The sequence below is a fragment of the Dysidea avara genome, chromosome 1 (assembly GCF_963678975.1).
Source record: "Dysidea avara chromosome 1, odDysAvar1.4, whole genome shotgun sequence".
Lineage (NCBI taxonomy): Eukaryota > Metazoa > Porifera > Demospongiae > Dictyoceratida > Dysideidae > Dysidea > Dysidea avara.
In genome coordinates, this window is record NC_089272.1 from 22,388,135 (window position 1) to 22,413,063 (window position 24,929).

Sequence of the window (24,929 nt, forward strand, 5' to 3'; positions counted from 1 at the left end):
TTGTTGACAGATTGTGAACATTAAAATAGTTCAAAATTTATGATTCTGTGGATGCAAACTATTCTGCAATGGCTGTCAGCTATTTTATAGTTATGGCTTGTGGCTGATCAAAGTATGTATCTCTCTATTAGAACTGATTAATCTTTCCAATTAAAATTTAAGATCTATACATATATATATATATATATATATTTTAAATTCTACACTCCTAATTATAGTTCATGCAGGATCTGGCTTTAACTATGGTTGTTCTATTAGAGTGGCTTCGACTGTTCTATCAGAATAATTATTGTATATTTTTACTGTACAGAAACCTCCATACAGAGTATATAGTACAACAATAATCAACACTATACTAATTACTTAGCTAAAATTAATAATACATAAATATTAGGTGATTTGACAGCACTGCTGGATAAATCATTCCATAATCTAATTGTGTAGGGGTATAAGAGTTGAGGTAAGCATCAATTCTTGAGTGTAGCTGTAAAAATCATTGGTTATGACCTGCATATGGCTTGCTATTTGGATTAGGTAGTTTCCACTTTTATTTATTTAACTTGGATGAATCATACATTTGAGTGTTCTATTACAGTATTTCATGATTTATGACTTAAATATGGTTACAGAATACACAATATACCATATGCATCTTCTCTTTTATTCACTTTTGAGAGAAATCACAATATAAGGCCATGTATATACATGCTATAATTCAGGTATACTGTTAATTTTATGCTTCAGTACATAGTTGCATTAGTCCGAGGTAGCTATATGTAAGTGTATCTGTTTTTGAACATCCTAATGATGGTTTTCTCTCACTTTCAGATCCCGCACTGCTGACATGCACGTTTTCACTATTATTTCATCATCTGAATTTTTTAGTGATTATATATATGCTGGCAATGTTGACTTAGTAGCTAAAACCATTTCTTACAAACTCCCTATTAAATTACATAAACTTACATTATGCTTGAGCCACACCCACTTAGATGAGATGTAAAAACCTTCTGCCTGCAAAACTTGGGGAGCATAGCTAACCAATGTGATGAGTGGCTAAAAATTCAAAGTGAACAAGTAGCTGTACTGAAAACTAATTAACTTTAGTCAATGATTTTCGCTTTATAGGTTCCTTTGGCCCATGGTAAGCACCTCGTACAGGCTCTGCTACCTCCAGTGTTCGCCCTCCAGTACCAAACTGGTAGCTAAAGCAGATCCATCCCCATGCTGCTTATGCCGCATGCATAAGCCATCCCCATGCTGCTTATACTGCTTTAGTACATGGTGTGTGTAGTAAATGGACTTATTTTGTGCGTACCATCCCGTTAATCTCTGCCCTCCTTGGTTATCTTGAGGATGTTATCTCTCTTAAGTTCCTTCCTGCATTGACAGGGAGATCAATTAGTGATGCTAAGAGATCTCTTTTCTCTTTACCCATTAGGCTTGGTGGTCTTGGCATTGGTAATCCGAAATTATTGTCTGATTCCCAATTTGATTCATCTGTGAAGATAACCTCTACGCTTGTTGCCCTGATTGTTCAGCAAGAGTCTCATTTTAGCATCGACACTTTGGAGGCTCAACGTTTGGCTAAATCCGAAGTTGTACGTGCGACACACCAAGCACAAGCTGATTTTGCTGCCAGTTTGCATCAACCACTGTCTGCTGATCTACAGAGAATCATGGCACTGTCTAGTGAGAAGGGGGCTTCATCTTGGCTTTCAGCTTTGCCTGTTAACGAGCACAGCTTTGCTTTGCATAAGAGCGCTTTTCGTGATGCCCTTTGCTTGTGCTATGGGTGGCTTCCATCTGGATTGCCTACACAGTGCGTTTGTGGTAAGGGATTCTCTGTGGATCATGCTATGAATTGTCCCACTGGTGGTTATCCCACCCTTATACATAATGAATTAAGGGACTTTACTGCTGATGCCCTATCAGAAGTGTGTTCTGGTGTGTGTGTGGAACCTTCATTACAGAACCTTTCAGGCAAAACACTCATATACTCAATGGCATGGGGCTCATTTGGACGTCTCGGCTGATGGGTTCTGGTGTGGCAAACACCAGAGGACTTTTTTTGATGTCAAGGCTTTCAACCCAATTGCTTCATCATACCGCACCACTCCAGTATCTTACTGTATCGGCGATTTGAGAAGGAGAAACGCAGAAAATATGAGCAAAGGATCAGAGAAGTTGAGATGGGGTCTTTTGTACTGGTAGTGCTTTCCACATTTGGTGGAATGAGTGGTTGTACAAATGTTGTTTACAAACATCTGGCCTATTTGTTGTCTTTGAGCCAGAAGGGGTGTTCCTTTCAGTAGTGTTATGGCCTGGCTGCGCTGTCACCTTAATTTTTCGCTGCTGCGTTCAGGAATTGCTTGTCTCAGGGGAGCACGCTCCCATAGTGGCTGCCCAGCCTGCCATAGGGCTCTTGACCTTGCTCTGATAGAAGGTCAGGTGCCTTTCCGTTAATAAATTTTGTAGTCTTTCTTTTGGCTAGCACTTCAACATCTAGTGCTAGGGGTGGTGGAAAGGGGTGCCAAATATCCCTGGAAATAAAAAAGAAGAAGCTAAAGCAGATAAAAACATAAAAACAAAAACAGGCTATGCGGTGACGCCAGCACGTGCAGTTATTGCATTTCAGCTTGGCCAAATTTGCAGTAGCTAGTGTTTCTTTGCATCAAATTGCAAGGACAAGTTTGCAGTTGTGTGCAGCAAATAGTTTCAGACGAGAAATCGCGAAGCTGCTATACAGGTATACGAACGAGCGGGCGCCGCTAGTCTCGCGTGGTCAGACAGCTTTTTTCCGTGTATTGGGTGGAATACACGGAAAAAAGCGGTCTGGACGCGCGAGACTAACTACGAAGCTGGAGTGAGGAGACTTTTATTTCGTGGCCGTGTGTGTCCTAGGACTTTGTAGTTATTTTGTATCTTGACTATGCTATTCATGGTTTTCTCTGTGTAGAGTCTAGCTAACGTAACCTAGAATGCCACTAAGCTAAATTCAAAAGGGGGTTTCTACATGACGTAACTGTAGACTGCAGTCCAGCAGTCCTTATATGGTCGTGCACATGTGCCGGATAGCAGCAGCATCCGCATTGTAATCTCTCTAGTGGTTTTGCCAAATCTTTTGTTGATGAATTTGTTTAAGGTGAGTAGCAGTAAGCTAGTCTATATAAGGCCCTTATAATTGACTTGTTTCGAATTGTCATCATAGGGGTCGATGGCATCACTGATTTGATTTCATTGATTATTTAAACTCTAGACACTTCATGCACATCATAGTAGTCGCTCGTAATCGAATAACCGGCTTTTTGTGGACTCACTTTTATTCACCTATCAATACAGTATTATTAATTAAGCCCCATTCTATTACCCCCTCCCGGGCATACGTGGCGGATTTGATCCATGGCCAATTTGGTTTTACTAGTGGGGCATTTGACAGTTCAGTTTTAAGTGCTTGCTTGACCTTACAGGTTACTGTTCCCCAAAGTTCAATGTGTGGGAATATATTTACTTGTTCTGACTCATCATGTCCCCACAGGTGGAGAATTTGATTGAAAAAGGTCAAATCCCCCACCTTTTATGCCAGTGTACTTGCTCTTGAGAGTCTATTGGTAATATGGAAATCCACCACATCTGTCAATTCATCATGTGACTCACATAATTAGGTGAACAGGAGTCTTAGCATGATGCACAGGCAGATCTAGAGTGAATACAGTTGTATCTAGCAGTATCTGTATTCTAACGTATTACATTACAGTAAAACAGTGTCCTGATAAAAGCGTTAATGGTGGGTGATAACAATGAAGCAGAAGACCTCATAGCAGACAAACCAGACAGGAAACTGGTGACTGTCACATTATTCCAGTCATGGTGTGTTTACTGTAAGTGCTTCCTTGGGCCTAAATTGCTAATTAAGTGCCACCAAGAAATCTGAATTACTGGTACCACACACGTAATTTTAGGGACGATATGTCTAGTATCTCCGTCGGTCAAAGCTAGCTACAGTGGATGGGTGTTTGACGCCTGAAAATCAGTTAACTCTTTGATACGAGTTTTGATGTCACAATATCAACAAGAAACTTTGTACCTACAACAAGAAATTTTGCACCTACAGCAAGACCCACAGTTATTGTTGCCATTAATTTATCCTTGCAAGCATTTCTTTGTGCTATAGGGAGGACACATTAGAGTGGTTACTGACAGCTACTGTAGGATGATGTAGGATCCTATGGTCAGGCTTATTTAATGTCCGGTAACTGAATGCTGTTGTTTCCTTGACATCATCCCAGATTTTAAATCAGCAAAGTGTGCCACTTCCATGAATACCAGAGCTACCAGTGCTTTCAAGTCTCATCACCACCATGACTAACTGTACTTTAGACTGATAGATTGAGCTCCACTTACCATGCTAGGCCTGTGATTATCAGAGTTCCAGCCCTGTTTAGCCCTTGTTTGCTTGCGCCACTAACAAAAGCATCAGTATATGAATATCTATCATGGTGATAGTAATAACTTTTTTGCCATTCTAGGAGTTTTCAACTGACACAATGAGTTGTGCATCCTATAGATGGTTTATTGGTAGTTACATTTGAGGTTTCATAGGGTTGACCTGGTTTCTTCTGGAAAGTTGTTTTCGTGATCAGAACAGCAAGGTGTGTGTTTAAGTTCTAGCTTCACTTTTTTCCTTAAAGAATGTATGACAGGCTACGCAGCATGTTAAGTTGTTCATCAGTGTTCCACTTCATGTAGATATGTAGAATGGATTTTTAAAATGCAACTTGAATGGCTTTATTAAGTTACTGGCGATGCTATGAAAGTGACAATACAAATATGCTTTTCTTTTTTGATTTGTGCACATAGTTATACTGCTAGTCCACATTAAAAATGTCTGAAGAATTTTATACATGTATAAAAGCAATTGTAGAAACTTATGACTAAACAGATGCTAAAGGAGTCTGAGCTGTCTTATATGTGATATTTAATTGAATTTTGTATGCTTTTTTGTAGCTAAGTAGTAGATGCATGCAGGACATAGCACATCTAGTCAACCCTTTTCAACATATACATCCTGAAGTCACTAAAGTGATTATGGACACAGCTTGCAATACCATAAAGAAGTGGGTTGTTCAAGTCAGCAAACTGTTGCCACAAGTACAGTATTAGCACATTATTACAAAGGTTTCATTATGTTCAACACCCATATATCACTTCTTAATTAGCAAGAAAAGGTGAACTTGTGGTGATACTTGTTAGATTTCATCAAATGTATGTCACTGGTAATGCTTAGGCAGTGCTGCACTTAGCTGGATCCAAGGCTTTGGTAGCTATATTTTTGTATTAAATTACACCGATAATACATATTATATCAGTGGTTCTTTTAGTGAAATGTTCTATACATTGTGGAATTATCAAATATTCTGCATGAACTCTGCATATGTATAATGTTCATTGGTGAGTAGCTTCCAGCTGTTTTTTGCGCATTCTAATTTGTATTATAGTCACCAACTCACCATATTTTATAGCTTGACTATCAGCTGTTGAAATCTGTGCTTAGCCGATCTACATGAATGCAAATGGTCGACATCAGCAGAACAATAATTGTAAAGCAATATAACACAAATCAATTCAATGCTGAGTAATCCAGGCCGTTTACCAATTTACCAGTAACCACATCTCTCCAATGATCTTGTACCAATAGTTCCGATAGACCAATTATTACAAAACACAACATAATTATTTAAGAAACATCAATCATAATCAGCCAACCTACTTGGACTTTCTGCACATACTCAATATCAGCTGACTTATTAGGAACTAACACAACTCAAAAGCAATCAACCTTGCTTGTCTCTCTTCATCAGTTCAGTATTGTCACCTCATTGTCTGTCACACTTACTTCATTTGCCACTTATAATGTGCACCATTCATATACCTTCATGATCCTTGTTTTCCACTGAGGCATGCCGGCACAGTTTTTGTTTTTTTCATCAATAAGTTGTTTGGTGATGTGTCCAGATATGTGCACTATCTATGCAGCCACATTCCCTATTTTCGCAGGCCCAGTCACATTTATTGTCATACCTTCCAGACAAACTTCTGAAGGGGATGAGCTGAAAATTGAAATGAAGTAAGTACAGTAAATTAATAAGGCGTTTCAGTGTAATAGGACAGTCGGGGTTGAAATCATGTAATAATGCAAAAACCAACTACCTGTAGCAAGTGTTCAACCAAAATACTCTAATAGTGCAGTCACCCTATTATATGGTACCAGTCAGTTACGCATTCTATTACAGTGCTCAGCTACAGTACAAGCAACAATATAGAGAGCTCAGTTATTTAACAAATCGCTTTGAAGAGAGTTCAGCTACAAGCAAGTCAACCTGTGAGAGTTTAGCTACCATCATGTCACCTTGTGGAGAGTTTAAGAACAAAACAAGTTACCCTGTAGAGAGTTCAGCACAGTATGAACCGGCCACCGTATGGAGAGTTCAGTTACAGTATGAACAGGTCACCTTGTAGAGAGTTCAGTTACATTTCAAGTCACCCTGTAGAGATGTGTTAAACCACCCTGAAGAGAGTTCAACTTCAAGCAAGTCACCTTGTAGAGAGTTCATCTACAAACAGGTCAAGAGAGTCAGCTACATTACTACAATTCACTCAGCATAGACATTACAAGTCACCCTTAAGACAGTTCAGCTACAAACAGGTCACCCTGTAGAGAGTTCAGCAACATTACATTATAGAGGTATTACCCAGAAGAGAGTTCAGCCACATTAGAAGTCACCCAATAGATAGTTTAGCTATCAAACAGTACGATAGTACTATATAAGTAGGGATCACCCAAAAGTGACAATATTGCCGCCCATCCTAGAGAAATATTAAGTGACAAAAATCACCTTCGCGAAGTAATATCGGCAGTCGCTATTTGCACGGTCACGTGTGAATAGCATAGAGCCATTCGCAAGGTCACGTGCAAGTAGCACGGAGCTATTCATATGTGACCGTGCGAATACCACAGAGCCTCGCTCAGAGCTATTCGCATGGTTACTAAGAGAAGACAGATGCAGTTGGCATGTACACATAGATCCTTTACTATGGCATACATCTTCGGGGTGTGTACGTGCATGTGGGAAGTATCATACATCGTAAGTACACAACCCACAGCGAGCAGTCCATAGCAGAGAAAATGCATTAATGTGCATGCATGGTGTATCCTTGGACTCACACGACCAAATTTGGTACACATAGCCATCGTTGTAAAACATGCAACCATATCTCTATGTTAAAGACACACCTATAGCTTGCTATACCCAACTGCATGAATGGTAAAATGCATGCAGTCATGATCAGAGTTTATAAACTGATATGGTAAAATTAATAAGTAGAGATTTAAAAAATAGCACATACTGTAAAGTAGCAGATTAATTAGATCAAAATAATCCAATAGGAGTCTGAGTCAAAAACATCGCCAAATGCATCCTCGCATCCCTTATAGTTACAAAACCACATTTCTCCAACAGTATTCATTCTCTTGGCCTCTTCCAAAGTGATGCCAATATAAGAGTGATGCCATCCTACAGTAAACAAAGAAATTTATCATTAGCATACAAACATAGACAAGGCTAAATTTTACCTTAATTCCATCACATACATCACTTTCATTGTTTCTCAATGCATCAGTAGTATCCAACAGTATTCATTCTCTTGGCCTCTTCCAAAGTGATGCCAATATAAGAGTGATGCCAATATAAGAGTGATGCCAATATAAGAGTGATGCCAATATAAGAGTGATGCCAATATAAGAGTGATGCCAATATAAGAGTGATGCCAATATAAGAGTGATGCCAATATAAGAGTGATGCCAATATAAGAGTGATGCCAATATAAGAGTGATGCCATCCTACAGTAAACAAAGAAATTTATCATTAGCATACAAACATAGACAAGGCTAAATTTTACCTTAATTCCATCACATACATCACTTTCATTGTTTCTCAATGGATCAGTAGAACAAGTAGCATCCCCTTGTTTAGTTATTGAACTGTGGGGGTCTACAACTCTGAGGAATCATGACAATGGACAGAATTCGATTCTAAAATTGGAAAAATTTTCTGTAATACCTGACAAGCAAGAGTCAGCACCAGGATTTACTGGGCATTAATTGTCAAATCACAATGTCAAGATTCTAATGTGATAGCAAGTGACACACACCAGGGACGGATCCATGCAGACTTTTGGAAAGGGGGTCAAAATGAAATAGCACTACATTGTCTAGTTTGATAAAGTGAGACCAAAAAAAAAAGGTCATAGCCTGCTAACAATAGTAGCCCACCCTATCAACTATGCATTTATCACTGCCTGAAAAATAACCTAAAAATCCTTTAAAAGCTTGCTACACACTGTTCTAATACTATGACAGCTTTATTAGAGTGACTGCTCTATTAGAGTATCTCAATCTTGGTATACTACCTTGGCCCCCTCCCTGTATCCCCCACGGCCATTCACCCTTAAATGCAGTACAAACATTTTCCTCCATGTGCGTAAACAAAATCTATTTCTCTATACCTCAAATCTTCATTGTATACCTTCGATGGTGCACGTTTTGCTGCTGAATCTATTGATCTTGATCGTTGAATATTCACTTGGATGAATTCCGTTCTTTCAAAGGCAGAGACTGACTCTTTAAGATCATTGTAACTCTTGAGAAAGGTCCAGAAAGAAAAATCCCACGTGTAGTTTTCGGAGATAAATGAACCATGTATACTATCCATAAAATAATAACATCACGTGACTGCCGTGCGAATAGCATGAAGCTATTAGTACGTGACTGTGCGAATAGCCACTCCGAATAATATTAGTCCATCTAACATGAAATACAGCATTGAAAACAATAAAACACTTACACCTGTACTGGTTACCGGATAAAGATTGTTTTAAAAATTGCCAAAACTCGAAATTTAGTCTGCCTCACTGCATCACTCCCTGACCACATTCACAAGCGGTGACAAGCCTAGAGGCCAAATGAAGCAGTGCATGGCCACCATTTTACGCCACAATAACAAACTCACCAGTGAGATATGCCTTTTGGCTGCACCTTGTCTTTTCTTTATCTTCAATCAGGCTGCTTGTCTTCTTCATCCAACAAAACCATATCAAGGTGTTAATTTTCCATATCAACATGTCCTTTCAGCAGCATATTTAGATGCCACAGAATTATTTCAGAGATGGATTTCAGAGGCATTTCAGTCCTGGCGCTACTACAAGAAGTACACTAGCTAGATATCTGCAACTTTGCGATTGGGATCCCGTTCGCGATAGATTCGCGACCACACCCATCAAATAATAAAGATCTAGATGACTAATAGCAATAGAGTATGGAGACCATGCACACTTCTTAACAATCTAGCTATTTGCTTAACAGTAAACAAGAAGACCTTACCCCCTACTGGTCTAGCTCGCTGCACACCCCTTGGCTGACTTGCGATACTCTAATACAACAGTCACTCTCATTTGTGATATTCAAATAGAACAGTCACAAGTTACACTGTGCTACAGCAAAAAAACTAAACAAACTAGCATTTTAAAAAATTGTTAATTTAAAAATGCAGTAGGGATCTATGCAAGAGATCAATGATGGTAGTAGAGGTGCTCAGCTACATATCAAGTTTTGTTCTAGAGAGTTCAGCTATGTAACAAGTCTCTCTGTAGAGAGTTCAGCTACATTACTAGTCTCCCTGTAGAGAGTTCAGCTATGTGACAAGTTAGAGTTTGCAGATCTCTCTGTAGAGAGTTCAGTTATGTGACAAGTTACCAGTAAAGAGTTTAGCTGCATTACAAGCCTCCCTGTAGAGAGTTCAGCTACATTGTAAGTCTCTCTGTGTAGAGAGTTTAGCCACAATACCAATCATCCAGTGTAATAAATCTTGCTGAGAGAGTTCAGCTACATTACATTACAAGTTACAGAGAGTTCAGCTACTCTGGTCAGCCCCCTTCTTGTGCAAGTTTTTCATGCTTGTAACTTTGGGTTACCATTTTGTATCCCTATTATTATGGATTACTGTACTGTTTATTTTATGCAATTTATTGACAGAGGCCTAGCGTTGATGGTAACAGGAGTTCTAGGAATGGAGTGGCAGAAATCTTTTGCAGCCAATTATAGGACTATGGTAGATAATCTCAATGCCAGTGAATTAATTCCACATTTTATATCAGATGACTTGCTTACTATGAAAGAAAAGGGAGAAGTGGAATGCCAAGTACAAAAAATGAACAATTATTGACTATACTGTATAAGAAAATGTGTTTGAATTTTTCACTGTTTTCATCCTTCATTGCTGCCTTGAATAAATGTCACCACATTGTGAAAGGATTAAAAAATTATTTGGATGTGCAAGTGTGTGATTATCATTCCAATGAAATAGCTATGAGTGAAATGAGGAGCATTTACAAAGGAAACTATATGTACATTTTGCCCAAAGTAAAGCAACTAAATATTCTATCTCTACTAGTTTGATAGTTTGCCCATAGAAATACAAAATTAGAAGCACTACAGCAACTAAACAATACTTCACAAGACATTTACAGTGTAGTACTACAATTTGTTGCTGGACTTACTAATGGTTTTAACCAGCTGTCCTTAAGTGAGATTTTCAAATTTCTCAGGGCCTCACAGGGCAGTGCAAGCATGAATAGTTGCAATTCTGTTGCTTTAAAGAGGCACAAAACCCTGATCTGTGTTCAAAAATATTTAATGGTGGAAACGTGAACTTTTCTCCAATGGCAATCACACCATTTGATTATTATTATGCCCTTGGATATTGCATAGCAAACACTCTTTGCCAATGGAAACTTTGTTGCATAGGTGCTGAGTGCATTGAAATGATTTCTTCAGCACTTAATGCAAATTCTGAAATTATACATGGTAGGATAGCATTGATCAAACTAAGCCTACCTACAGTCATATTGCATGACCTAACTGACTTAGCAACTGTGAACTAGGTCGAAATGCATGTGACAGTCTTGCAAGTATAATTCCTACAGAAATTAGACATAGGTGATAATCCTTTCAAGGAAGGAGAAGCGACTAAGTTGCTGAGCGCATTAAGTCAACTAAATAATTTACACTTCCTGGACTTGCTTCATGCCAGATTGAACTTTGATGATGTACAGATGCTTAAAGGCATAATAAAACCACAAAGTACACTGACTTGTCTGATAATTGGAGATAGTTCCATGTCAACTGATATTATTGAAGAATTGGTCAGTGTTGTATTGATAGATTCAAGTTTAAGGACTCTGAGTATTATGAATATCAACTTGGCACTACTCGCTACTCACTTGTCAATGAAACTTGGAGAAAATTCAACTTTGCTAAGTCTTATGCTGTGGGACAGATCTTTTTGTATTGAAGGTGTTGTTTTCACTGGAAGGCAATAACTCACTACAATCTATAACACTGATGCCATGGTATAAAGAACACATTGATATTGTAGTGTTTCCTTTAGCTACTCAAGAATGTATAAAGTAGTTTTTCTATCCTGAAAAGAAGAAAGTATAGCAAGCCATGTATATAGCTACAGGTATTATGTGCATAGATTTACTACACAATATATTCAAATGCATGGGGCAAAACAAAATATTGAAAATACATGTATAGCTAAGGACTAAACTGCAATAATCAAGCTGTAAGGCATGGTTTCATGCAATTTTTGTTGGGCAATATAGCTATATCACTTTCTATGAGACAAACTTTTAATGCACTTTCTTTTCTAAAAACAAACACAGTTTTGTTATGATGTTAGACACTTGGGATCAAGTTTTTACCCATTCAAATATCTAATTATTTTGTTCTCATAATTAATTAGGTTACTATAGACACAATAAAATGTCAACTCTTACCTGGCATGGATGCCTGATTGATCATGTACAGTGTATCACTGAAAAAGAAGATACTAACTGGAGTCACATCTACCCACTTACCATTAGTTACAACATAGACAATGTATGCGTTAGGAACGTATACATTATATCTATGGTTACACTCATGTGTACCCTGTACACAATTTCATGAGACATGTAGTCATTCATCAACATTAATTGCCTTGTGTATGGTATTGTAAGTACTGTATCTAAACGTTACTTTTAATGCACAATTTCATGTAGGCCGTGACTGTTGATGCCAAAAATTAGACAAAAGACGATATATGTTTAAAAAATCGGTTAATGAAAATCCTTGACTAGTGGCCACCTTTAATCCAGGTTTGTTATTACTGTACATGTGCTACAACTAGAAGCTACCCACATTCCTTTATTTTCTAGAATTGGTAGGATGTTAGCTGTACACGTCAAGAAGGAACCACATAACTGAACTTGACCCTAAGGCGTACTATTACCATGACAGAAAATACAGTAGTTATGCTTTCTTGAGATCATCTTGCAACTATTATAATTATACCAGTGCTATACACTCTGCAACGTATGTGGTCTAACAGATAATCGACAGACTTGATGTCTCTATCTTAGAATTAGATCAAATTGATGATGTATAGTTAGGTCACACAGGTATGCAAATTGTACACGCACTCAACACATGCACACATATACAATACACTGAAAAATGTATGTACCTTACAAAGACTTAACAGAACTTATTTCAGAAACTGTAATATCTTTGTGAGTTAAGTCAGCAAACAGGCCACTGATTGAATACAAAGTACCTTTATGCATACACAAGTCTTTCCTGCTCAGATAAATCTTAACTTTAGCACTCTTTTTAAATTGGAGCTGATTCATAACTAACTGTCCTTGACTTACTTCAATGATTTTTCCAACAAAAGAACATTTTGCAAGCTGCTTTAGCACTTTAACCTTGATAGTGAAATCAAAATTTACAGCTGAGCTCATTGAAGTGTTTGCTTTATTGTCGCACTGTTTCTTAGAGGGACAGTTCAAACTCGGACATTTCAATCCTTTCCATTTTATTGATTTCGGTGCAGAAAATGTACAGTGAGAAGATCGTTTGCGTCGCAATATCATGTTAAATTCTCCATGAATGACTCCAGCACATTTACGGAGTGATTTGGGAAGATTATTATCAAACACATCAAGATTGGCCATAATGTTTGTGTCATCTACCCACCAGCAGCCCATTTCACAACTCTCTCTACCCAAAATATCATTTCGTTTGAAATAAACTTGTGTGATCAGAGTTTCATGGCAGCTTCCATTCCCTGTTACCATAACATGAATGTGTCTTGGCCTAAAAAATGAACCACTTCTGTACTGCCCAGGTGGCAGAGCGATGAATTGAAACTCGCCCTGTTCTCCAGTATAAAGAGTACTAGTACATTCTCGATCCGCTTGATGATATATCCCTTCAGAATCTGCTTGCCATATTTCTACCTTATAGTTAGGTAAGGGTGAAGTACAATCCTCGTCTAACACACGGCCACGAATGTGTAACTTCTTCTGATTAATAAATTCACTATCGCCCTGGCATATCTTGTCATTGGCAGGCTGATTTGGCAAAAAGAATGGTCCAAGCTGGTCGGGCGCAGTCACTTGACATTGGTTAGCCCCAACTAAAGTGTCTGTTACAAGTAACAACAGGTACACTATCCAAAGTACCATTTCCGTGTCCTCGCACCGAAATGGACCGCTTGACCTCGCGCTTGACTCAGCAGAGCTTCGCGCGACAGAGGACTTGCGGTTAGTTAGCCTGGTGACTGAAACCGTAAATTCTGCTGAAATCAAATCCGTAAAATCATCTGATCACGTGATTATTATGCAGACTATCTGGTTGTAAGATCATCCTTTAAAGCATACAGATATTACTGAGGGGGGTGCAACACTTTAATTTGTGCCTATTTTATATATAGCTATTATTAGCACTTATTATTTTGGTGGAATGTTTAAATGTGCCGAATAGCTAAGTAGCACAGTATGCTCTTGATCTAAGGTGTTGAGTAATTTATTACATTAATGTTTAATTGGTTATGTGAAAAGGGCCATCAATAATGTTCAATTACATTTCACAAGAAATCTGTACATGAGCTGCTCAACTAGAATATTCTGTTTTAGGATTTTAAACATAATTACTAATCCAAGGTATCTAGCAAAGCCAATGATACATGTATTTAGCTACAATCTATGCCAATTTTATACAGCTTCAGTGGAGATTGGACACACTTTAAGCACTGTTAAAATAAACCATACAAAAGTCTGAGTGGAGAATAGCGGTCTCAATATATATAAAGCAGTCAGTCATCATCATTTGTTTATGCCAGTGAATATGTGCACAATCAGTCTGATGAAGCTATATGCATGAAAAAGTGGTTTGGTATTTTCACCCAAAATCATATTAGTGCTATTGCAAACAAAGTGTACTGATCTTACATGAAGAGTGATCGTCACATGAACAGGGATGTGCACATCACTCAAAAACCACTACAGATTCACCTCTGACATACACAAGTTAAGGCCCCACATTACATTTCTATCAATTGTAGCCACCACTATCCTAAACCTGGGCACATCACTGCATGAAAAACCAAATAAAACTATGGCAATAATATTAGGTGACGCTTAGAGCATGTCCAAAGCAATTCTATTTGTAGCATTCCAGGTTGATTGATACAGAAGCACATCAATTCCATAGGATTAAATAAACTTTTATGCATGGTTTCAATGCATTTCTGATTGATTATTATATACCTATACAAATTATATAGCAGGAAATTAGCATGTATCTACAATGCATCCTCTATACAGTAATGAATGACATTAGTGACTGCTCAATTGAAGCATTTAGTTATTAATAAATATCAGCACAAGTGAACCTTGCTAACATTTATGCACGGCTGTTCAGATCAATGAGTGTCTATCATTACAATGGCTCTAAATGTCATTGTATACCTTGGGAAGGGGTCCCAAACTTGACTGTCACCCTACTGCACATGAACTTGATTAGATATTAGTTGCTTAGTGTCTATACACCCAGATTGCACATGGCCACTGCAGCAAAGGACTAATACTGTTAGCACATATCCATACAAGAGAGAGGATGTCATTAAACCATAGCCTAGTTATAGGCATTCGGTGTCGGATAGTACTGTGCAGCAGGAAAGTTTGGCCAGAGGAAACTTTGGCAAATTTTCCACAATAGAATTTTGGTGAAAAACAATTCAGCAAATTTGTTAGTAGCTAATATTAGACAAAATATTAGGCAGATTTTAGTTTGGCAAAATGCACTTGCCAAATTCTCCTGCACTATGGTAATTACCTCTAGCAGCATGGCTGTAAACAAGGTCATATTTCATGGAAAGCAGGATTAAATTGCAACTAATAGTACCAGTATTACAGTATAATTACTGCATGCCATGAGTGAGATATATGGTTAGTCAATATAACATATTTTTTTAATACACACACTTTCATCAGTATGCTTTTGTTTATATTGATACACAATATTTCTCTGGAAGTTAGAGGACCCACCAAACATGACAAGACATCCACTATTCTGTAATATATTACTGTGTAATCCAGCAATGTATCCACTATCTGTTATGCCATTAGTGATGTCAATGAATGATTGCTCCCATTGTTCCATTGTCAGTGTTCCGTTAAAAACTACCTGGAATAGATCATGTTCCATCATTTTAACTAAATCATCAGCTATGTATGTAGATATTTTAGAATCTCCGAATCTTCCAAAATCCAATGCTAAAAATAGCTTTCTTGACATAAAAGAGTTTAATGTATGTCCTAATTTTTTGATGCATTTTTTAAAAAACTGTGGTTGTTCAGATGGGTCAATCAATTTGGCTCTTTTGCATGACCGAAATGATATTGCCACATAATCACCAAATTCTGAATTCAAGTACCTTTTTACATAATTTTTACTGTCTCTTATAATCCTTTCACTTGTTTGCAACATTTCTACAGCTTGTGTTGTTCTTCCATATTCTTTTTCAAAAATTCTTAACCTATATTTTCTCATTATTCCAATCCAGCGAATGAATAATACTGTAGTTTCTTTTGGCTTAAATGTTCCATAGATGTATTTACTGATGGTGTCAATATGAAATGTTCGCTTGCACATTGGTATACAAACACGTCTAACAATGTTGGTTTGCAAAACTTGATGGATATTATAACCATTGGCCTTCTCAAAATTATTGAAATGAGATCTGCAGTCAGATTCTCTATTTATTTCATCATCAACAAATACTAGTTTTTGTATGCAGTGCTCAGTGAACAAAAGTAGGACTATAATGGAACTGTCTGTTTTTCTGTTTAAAAATGTTTCCCATGAAACTAATGGTGATGCATTAAACCTAGAACACATGCTGTTCCAATAATCAAGGTTAAAATAATCGTGAAAACGAAGTGTCGTAGATAATTCTGATTGTGACCATCTAGGTGGCCAACTAAAAACAGATTTATTTACAAATGGTTCCACAGTTGAAATTCCAACATGTTTAGCCCATTGTGACAGTGTAAGTAAATTCATTGCAGCTCCAACTTGTTGCTCAATGATATGAACAGAAAATACAAATCCCCTACTTTCTGAAACTAAAACATCATTTTCACTGTTGCTGTTGATATCATTCATGATTTTCGAATGTGAGCTGCTGGATAGAGTATCTTCATCATGTTCTAGATTAGCAGTATATCGCAATGCAAATCTTGTAAGTGCATTGAAATGATTGACATAATAAAATAGCATGCAGCTAGAACACAGCAATAGTCCAAACTTTAACAATCGTTCTTTAGTTAACATTCTTTTCCCTATAAAAAGATATAACAATAACTGCATGCAGAATGATATACCTTCAACAGTTAAATCCAAAGTAAGGCTATATACACTATAACAGATGATGACCATCTAATATTACAGGAAGATTTAAATGCACTTATCCAATGTTCAAACCATTGGCTAATGTCTTCCAACCCATCTAATGTGTTCATTTAAAGATATCAAATGGACATTCCCTATCAGCTACCAAATATTACATTGGCCAGCACCACATTAAACAGTCATCTCATGCAAAATACCTTGGAGCATGCTTGGAGTGACCATCAAAAAATTAATGGACCAATCATGTTGACAGAGTAGTAGCAAAAGTAAATGCATTGAAGTTCCTGTACTTCAACAGTTAAAAAGAAATGTTACCTTACTATGCTCCTGCCAATTTTGGATTATGTTTGTACAGCTTGGAGCCCATAATACATAAATAAATATCCATAAGCTTGAAATGGTGCAACATCAAGCTGCCCGTTTTATCACAAAAACTACTCCTACCAAACATTCAAGTGTTACTGAAATGCTAAGTAACTCCCATCTTTATCACAAAGAAGAAAACATGAAACTTGCCTTTTATAAAATTGTCAACAAACTGATACCCAACAATGAATTAACCTTACTCCATACCACATACTGAGGTAATCATTACTGCTACATGCATGATACCCTTATCAAGAATTTACACTCCTTCTTCCCATCAGCAATAAGGTTATGGTACATACAACCTACCCAGCAGGAACAACACTAGAGAGATTTAATCAGTTAATAAACTTCAAGTAATATATTTAACTAGTAATCATCCTGTCTATTGTGCATAATTTCCCGGTATATCCCTGGTAGAGGCTATGCACAGTAATAAATGCAACATACAAGCAGCCAAGTATATATGTGACCGGATTTGTGAAAAGGAGTCTTCCACACACACCCAATTCTATGAACTTGAAAAACCATAACTTTGGTTTTGAAAAACATACAAAGCTGAAACTGTCTAACCTATGTTGGTACTTATCACTGACCAAAGTTCAAGTTAATAGCTTATACCAGTCTGAATTTATGAGTCACCAAAGGTAATGAATTAAATGTGTGTGGAAGACCCCTTTTGCAAATCTGGTCACATATTACAAGGTGCAAAGTATCAATCATTCTCTGGACACTTATACAACCTACTTGTGTTTGTGTTTCAGGGTCTTGAGTATTGCACACAGAAAATGGTTCTGGAAACACTAAGGAAAAAAGCTACCATGCAAGACCACAGTCATGTTTCTGGAATGACGGTAGTGGATTGATTATTTAAAAGTGAGTATCTTGAACGGTTAGCTATAAACACCCTACAACACTTTTTCACAGTTGAATCTCACCATCCCAAAGTTTCTAAATCACAACAACAACAAACATTTCTACAGCTGAACTCTCTACAGGATGACTTGTTACATAGCTAAACTCTGTACAGAGTGACTTGCAACTGTTATGTAGCTGATCTCTCAACAGGGAGAATTGTTCATAGCTGAACACTTTACAGAGTGAATTGTTACGTAACTGAACTCTCTACAGAGTGACCTATAGTGTAGCTGAACTCTCTACAGGGTGAAATGTAGCTGAACTCTCTACAGGTTGACTTGTTACATAGCCAAACTCTCTACAGGGTGACTTGCAACCAATACATAGCTGATTTCTCAACAGGGTGAATTGTAATGTATATAGCTGAACTATCTACAGGGTGAACTGATTTGTTATGTAGCTGAACAGATACTTAGTTGAATGACCTACGGGTGACTTGTAACTTGGCTAAACTCTTTACTGGGTGACTTGTTTGTAACTGAACTCTCTATTGTGATGTGTAGCTGAGCTCTTAACTTGGTAACCTGTTATGCAGCTGAAATCTCTACAGAGTGTAGCTGAACTCTCTACAGGGTTATTTGTTTGTAGCTAAACCTGTTGTACAGCTAAACTCTCCATAGGGCGGGTTGTTACATAGCCAAACTTTCTGCAGGGTGACTTGTTACATGGTCTAGGAGGCAGAATTAGGGTAATTAGTTACTTTCGTAACTAAGTTACATTACTTTTTAAAAGTAACTAAGTAACATAATTAGTTACATCTCTTGTAACTAGTAAAATTATAATATTTACATAGTTAGTTACTAGTAATAATGTTTTAAAAACTGGAATGCTCTGGAATATTTGTGCCACACAAGCTATATGCTACAGCCAAATTAAGTGTGTACCGTACTTCATAATTCAGGCTATGAAACAGACTAGATTTTAGTTAAAACTGAGCTGAGTTCTTTCTTTGGTAGTCATATCTGAGTGGAATAATCGTACAAACTTACAAAAGTAACTACCGGTAGTAGCTTATCCACTAGATATTGTTGCAAAAGTAGGGGGATAAAAACAATAAGTAATCAGTTACAAATTCTATGAAGTAATTATCCCAACTTTTCCAGGCAGGCACTGTAAAATTCATTCCATTTGGATAAGAGCTAGATCATATGTGTGTATGTGTGAAAATCACGTTTTCTTTCTTCCTATCAATGTGGGTATAATGTATGACCTTATTTGATATATAAAAAGCTGATTTCCAGAACCAGTGAAACCTTCCTGCCCTTGGATATACGTAAACTGGGATACGGAAAACATCAAGGAAGTAGGTCACTGTAATCTGTACTAAGCCATCTTTCATCTTCAAAGGATGAAAGGGGAAAGTGTATCAGGAAGAAGCATTTATATAGCAAACTAGTGGGCCCAGCTATCTCCATTATGGTTACTACACACATGCAGATGATCACACAGTAATAGTTTACCTATAGCAAAGGGCCACTGAACATAATTATACAGGTGGAACCTAGGGGTGGGTACAGACCACCTCTCAAGGTTGGTTAACCACATCTTGGACAGGTAGATGGTGTGCCCAAGTATAGGATAACATATTGGTATACAATTATTACTGTGAGCTAGTTATGGTGCCTAGGTAGCATGTTATCTAACAGAATCACTACAATAGGCAGAACCCAGTGGTATCATTACTGGATGTTGACCACACCTCACATGCCCAAGGTCAGTCACCAGAGCCTACTGACCATGTCCACCAAGTTTTGTGCTGAGGCCATTGTCTAATAATAGGCCAAGCATGTAGGAACTGCACTTGCACAGACAAGTACAAGTATCACCATGTGCCATCCCCGAATGACTATGTTGTGCCACTCTTCATATAGACACATGTTGTGTAGTAATTATTGAATCTTGGTACATATGTAACAACCACACCTATGCATGTTGTGTGTGTGTGTGTGTGTGTGTGTGTGTGTGTGTGTGTGTGTGTGTGTGTGTGTGTGTGTGTGTGTGTGTGTGTGTGTGTGTGTGTGTGTGTGTGTGTGTGTGTGTGTGTGTGTGTGTGTGTGTGTGTGTGTGTGTGTGTGTGTGTGTGTGTGTGTGCAACACTGCTACACGCGTTGACAGACATGTTCAGTGGTAAAGAGGCCTACAATGGTCAGCTATCAGACATTTACTAATTAACTTGATGAATTAATTACCTTCTGCATCAGTCTGTTTTTAGTTGACAAAAATGGTGTACCCCAGACCAGTTGTCTGACCAACCAAATTTTGGTCTGGATTAAGTATCTTAACTCATATGCATGTAAATGGGGCTTGAATTGGGCTCACTCAGTCTTCTAGCCAAACTTACTGCACAAAAAAAAATCGTATTATCAGAAATTTAAATGTCAGCCACATAGCTAACTGACATGCGATATTACATTATGAATGAAATGTAAAGAATGGGCCACATTCCAGTCAGAAAAAGAAATAATATGACATGAATTATGGCAATATTCTTTTATGTAAGTTTTTGTTACAGAAATTTCCATGGAAACATATATTGTTTTTGCACAGTGACCACTGCTTCATCACATAAGTTAGTGTGGGCAGCCAATCGCAAGACACAAACTTAGTATGACTGCTCAGTAGTACTAGGTACCCAAGCAAGACCACTTTGCACTATACTATAGTGTAAAAAATTAAAATGTGGGAAATATAGATCACTGAAGAAAACAAAAGAAACAGGAGTCAAGCAAGTCAACATGTTAAACTGCTCTGGTAGAACATGTAAAACGCTTTAAAGTCTAACACTTAAAATTTCACAATCTGATCTCTGACTCAATGGGTATGGTAAATACGATTGATAGTTATACATATTATAATATTACATTGCTGGATAGTTAGAAAAGCTTGCTGAAATTGCTGCTACACAACCCCAGTCAGTGCCTGTGTTTTGACATAAATGAAGCAGGTAGATACAGTGAGGAAAAGCAAATAGCATTAACTTTTACATTTTTGGTAGGACAGAGGGGGTAAGCAAAAAGAGTACTCTCTGTACACTTGTAAAATGCTGAAAATTATGGATGATCCATAAGTGTACCGTAAATAAATAAATAAAACAAGTCTCCGAAGCTCTAATATTGGATATAAATGTAGTAAATCCAATTCTTTAAATTAACTGTCAGGGCAAAAGTTAAGATTCAACTGCAGCTGTGATTGGTCTATTAGAGTAGTTACTTGACTACTGCTGTATTAAAGTATTTCTTTTCATTCACAAAACTTCGTTTCTATTCATTACATAATTCTATAGTGTCTATGGTAACTCCAAAACAAACATCACCAAAATTCAGTAATTACCAACAACACAATCCGATTGGTATTATCTCTTTACTGTAACATGCTACAAATTTTGAATGCTAGGGTGACCAGACCCTTCGAAGAGGTGGGCACCACCAGGCTAGCGCACTTGTTAATCTGACTGACTATTTAACATAATGGAATAATGGCATTTGCCACTCACCTGCTTGCACCTGTATGCAAAGTTTGTTTGGCCACAACAGGAAGTCGGAGTGGCCTACTTTTGAAGATATATGCCTCTTGTTCATTTCGTTTGATAATAATATAACTAGTGTTTTTGTGTATTCAAAATATTCTAAAATGGATGCAAAACAAACATAACATCTAGCCTTCATAATTGATCTGCTTAATGGTGAAGCTAGCTACGTAGTCTCGCGCACCCGGGCGCGCAACACTACACCCCCACCTCAGACTAGGGGTGTCCTGGGTGCAGTGGTGTAGCCAAGGGGGGGCAAGGGGAGGCATTTGCCCCCCCCCCCCCCCCCATCACTAAGTGATGTTTTTTTAAACTTCCGTCACAAGCTTTCCAGTTACTGACACACATCCCAAATTACTGTTTGTGCGCTACTACGCGAGTGCACACAACATTCAACTCGTTTGTGAATGGTGATAATAATATGATGATTTCTTGCGTGTTACAAGCAATTAATAAAATGGTTCGCTAAAATAAGGTATGCCCAAATCCCCAGGGGTTCCCCCGTATAGACACTAGGCCTTCACCGAACGAAAATATTAGACACAATTCTATATTTAGCCTACACTACTCACGTGATAGTGCATTTTTTGAATCTAAAGACAGATGACCCACTCAAAGTGACTTCGCAAGAGTCGCAACTCAGAAGTGACAAGTGATATGCAATGATGCTACAAACCTACGAGGTGATAAAGTGTTAAATGAATCAACTTTATTACGCTGGATCTTCGTACATGGTACAGTGTAGTGGCATGCCAGTTTAATTTGTTTCACTTTGTCAGTCAGTCAGATGATCCGTCACAAGCTTACAAATTCTGCTAACAGGAAAGGCATAGAGTTGGGATTTCGTGCCAATACTTGGCGTTTGAATTTCGCTGGCTGAAGTGAGTGAGCTCGTCATACTATGCCAGTGTGCTAGGACTGCAGCACAGACAGTGGCTGACGTAAGTAACTGTGACACATTGTATTTGTACTAAAATATTCACAATATAGTTCTACTGGATTGCGAATTTATTGGAGTACAGTTGTGGCACGTGTGATGATGCTCGACGAAAATATTTCCATTGATAAGTGATAACTGGTAGCAATCAGTAATGAAGTAGATATGTAGCTAGTTACATAAGCTGTAATAATACAACATTGTATCCCATCATTGGGTCATTAGCCTTTTTGTGCAATTATGAACAATGTCGAGTATTTTGTGGGTTACATAAGCTGTAATAATACAACATTGTATCCCATCATTGGGTCATTAGCCTTTTTGTGCAATTATGAACAATGTCGAGTATTTTGTGGGTTACATAAGCTGTAATAATACAACATTGTATCCCATCATTGGGTCATTAGCCTTTTTGTGCAATTATGAACAATGTCGAGTATTTTGTGGGGGATCCCCCACCACCGTCTGGCTAGCTACGCCCCTGCCTGGGTGTGACCATTATAACTTGACAGTTAAAAACTCTCCAGTCAAACTAAACCAGTGGCTACGTGACACTTTATATTGACGGCAAGGTGACGGGAGTCTCACGTGGCCAGGCGCTTTTTCTCGGCACGGCGCATATATATTAAAATTATAAGCGCTTATAATTCTAATCGATAAGCACCGTGTCGAGGAAAGTCAGCCACTCTCCCAGGCATTATATAAGTCCTCGATATAAGTAGGCATGACAAATTGGTGAGTGTGACATGTAAACTTACGATGGTACTGATTACCGGCCCATCAACTTGTTATATCGACGAACTATTCCTCTATATTTTACGGACCTGACAGGATTAAGCACAATCAACCGGAAGTTTATTGACCGCAATCTTTGTTCTTGCTTTGGGGGTCTGAAGTCATTCTAATTAGTCAAATGGCCACCAAGGTGACAGTGCTATGCTGGTCAGATTTAACACGTGGCACTAGTATATATAGCCAATTCCGTACCTGTAGGTGGGGTCTATTCCAATACTATTACTTGTGCCTCGTGCGAACTACAAGAATAGATACAGTACCAATCTGATTGTAGCATTTTCAAAATTGATGAGGTGTCTGCATTGACTGTGGCCATGGCTTATTCCCATCTTCTAGTATGAGTGAGGTCATGCATGCTATTAATTATTACGTACATTCCAGCTGTAGAGCAGCTCATGTATTTTCGACCCCCATGAGTGTTCGGACGCGATATTTCCTAGAAGAACAATGAGAGCCGATCATTTATGGCACTATTATGAAGACCTATCACTATAACCTCCATGTATAAAATTTGAAAGGATTTGGTTATATCGTGTGGCTGCAGTGACCTTCGAAAGCCACTGTCCAAAAAAATGGATGCTCGGACAAAGTAACGTTCGTTCGGACTCCTCCATCTCTACCCTTCCCATGCAACTTATATGCTATTGTGTGGTAGTGATTGGTAGAGCTATCCTTGAGCTATCCCGTGATATAAGCAGATTAGATTTTTATAAGCTACAGTTGCAGCTATCGCCTTTTTCCCAGACGTGGTAACTTGACGAATCGTCGGACACAAAATTGCAATTATAATTCCGGACACAGCAACTTATTGGGATGACTTTGGCATTTTTTGAGTTTAAGTATAGTACTAGCTAAGAAACATTTGAAAACAGCTATTTAGGCACCTGTGTAGAGTGATTTTTTATCAATTCGAGATGGAAATAGTAGCTACCTCATTTAGCTACAATACATTAGGTCTAGAATAGCTACATAAAATTGCTCAAACTTAATAATTTTATATATTTGAACTTACTTGAGACAAGGGAGGTAAGAAATAAACCACAACAATACACAGAAGGTCACCACTGCTTTATAGCCTTAGTGACTGTTCTATTAGAGTATATTAAATGCTATATTAATTAAACTTCATTAATTGCATCCATAGTATAATTTTATGCATATGCAGACGATCTAAGGGTAAATTAGTGCGAAAACCAGTTTAAAAACTGTGTTAAATTAATATACTCTAATAGAACAGTCACTAAGGCGATAAAGCAGTGGCGACCTTCTGTGCATTGTTGTGGTTTATTTCTTACCTCCCTTGTCTCAAGTAAGTTCAATTATATAAATTATTCTAAGTTTGAGCATTTTTATGTAGCTATTCTAGGCCTAATGTATTGTAGCTATATGAGGTAGCTACTATTTCCATCTCGAATTGATAAAAAATCACTCTACACAGGTGCCTAAATAGCTGTTTTCAAATGTTTCTTAGCTAGTACTATACTTAAATTCAAAAAATGTCAAAGTAATCGCAATAAGTTGCTATGTCC

At 37.8% G+C, this 24,929-nt stretch overlaps 2 protein-coding genes and 1 long non-coding RNA gene across 3 annotated transcripts; 1 reads left to right on the forward strand and 2 right to left on the reverse strand.

Annotated features, from left to right (window-relative positions):
- The first annotated feature begins 2,836 nt into the window (after positions 1 to 2,836).
- Positions 2,837 to 10,366, forward strand: LOC136259381 (uncharacterized). Its single transcript, XR_010703245.1, has 2 exons — positions 2,837 to 3,145; positions 10,091 to 10,366. It is a non-coding gene; the product is annotated as an uncharacterized lncRNA (long non-coding RNA).
- A 2,163-nt stretch (positions 10,367 to 12,529) lies between these two features.
- LOC136259371 (uncharacterized) lies at positions 12,530 to 13,737 on the reverse strand. The gene has a single exon (XM_066052868.1). The coding sequence runs from the start codon at positions 13,627 to 13,629 to the stop codon at positions 12,628 to 12,630; it is 1,002 nt and encodes a 333-aa protein (XP_065908940.1). The 5' UTR covers positions 13,630 to 13,737; the 3' UTR covers positions 12,530 to 12,627.
- Positions 13,738 to 15,394: 1,657 nt separating this feature from the next.
- Positions 15,395 to 23,537, reverse strand: LOC136249045 (uncharacterized). Its single transcript, XM_066040955.1, has 2 exons — positions 23,364 to 23,537; positions 15,395 to 16,788 (listed from the first exon to the last, which is right to left on the reverse strand). Exon 2 carries the CDS (start codon positions 16,778 to 16,780, stop codon positions 15,395 to 15,397), a length of 1,386 nt encoding a protein of 461 aa, XP_065897027.1. The 5' UTR covers positions 16,781 to 16,788; positions 23,364 to 23,537.
- Between the last annotated feature and the right edge of the window lie 1,392 nt (positions 23,538 to 24,929).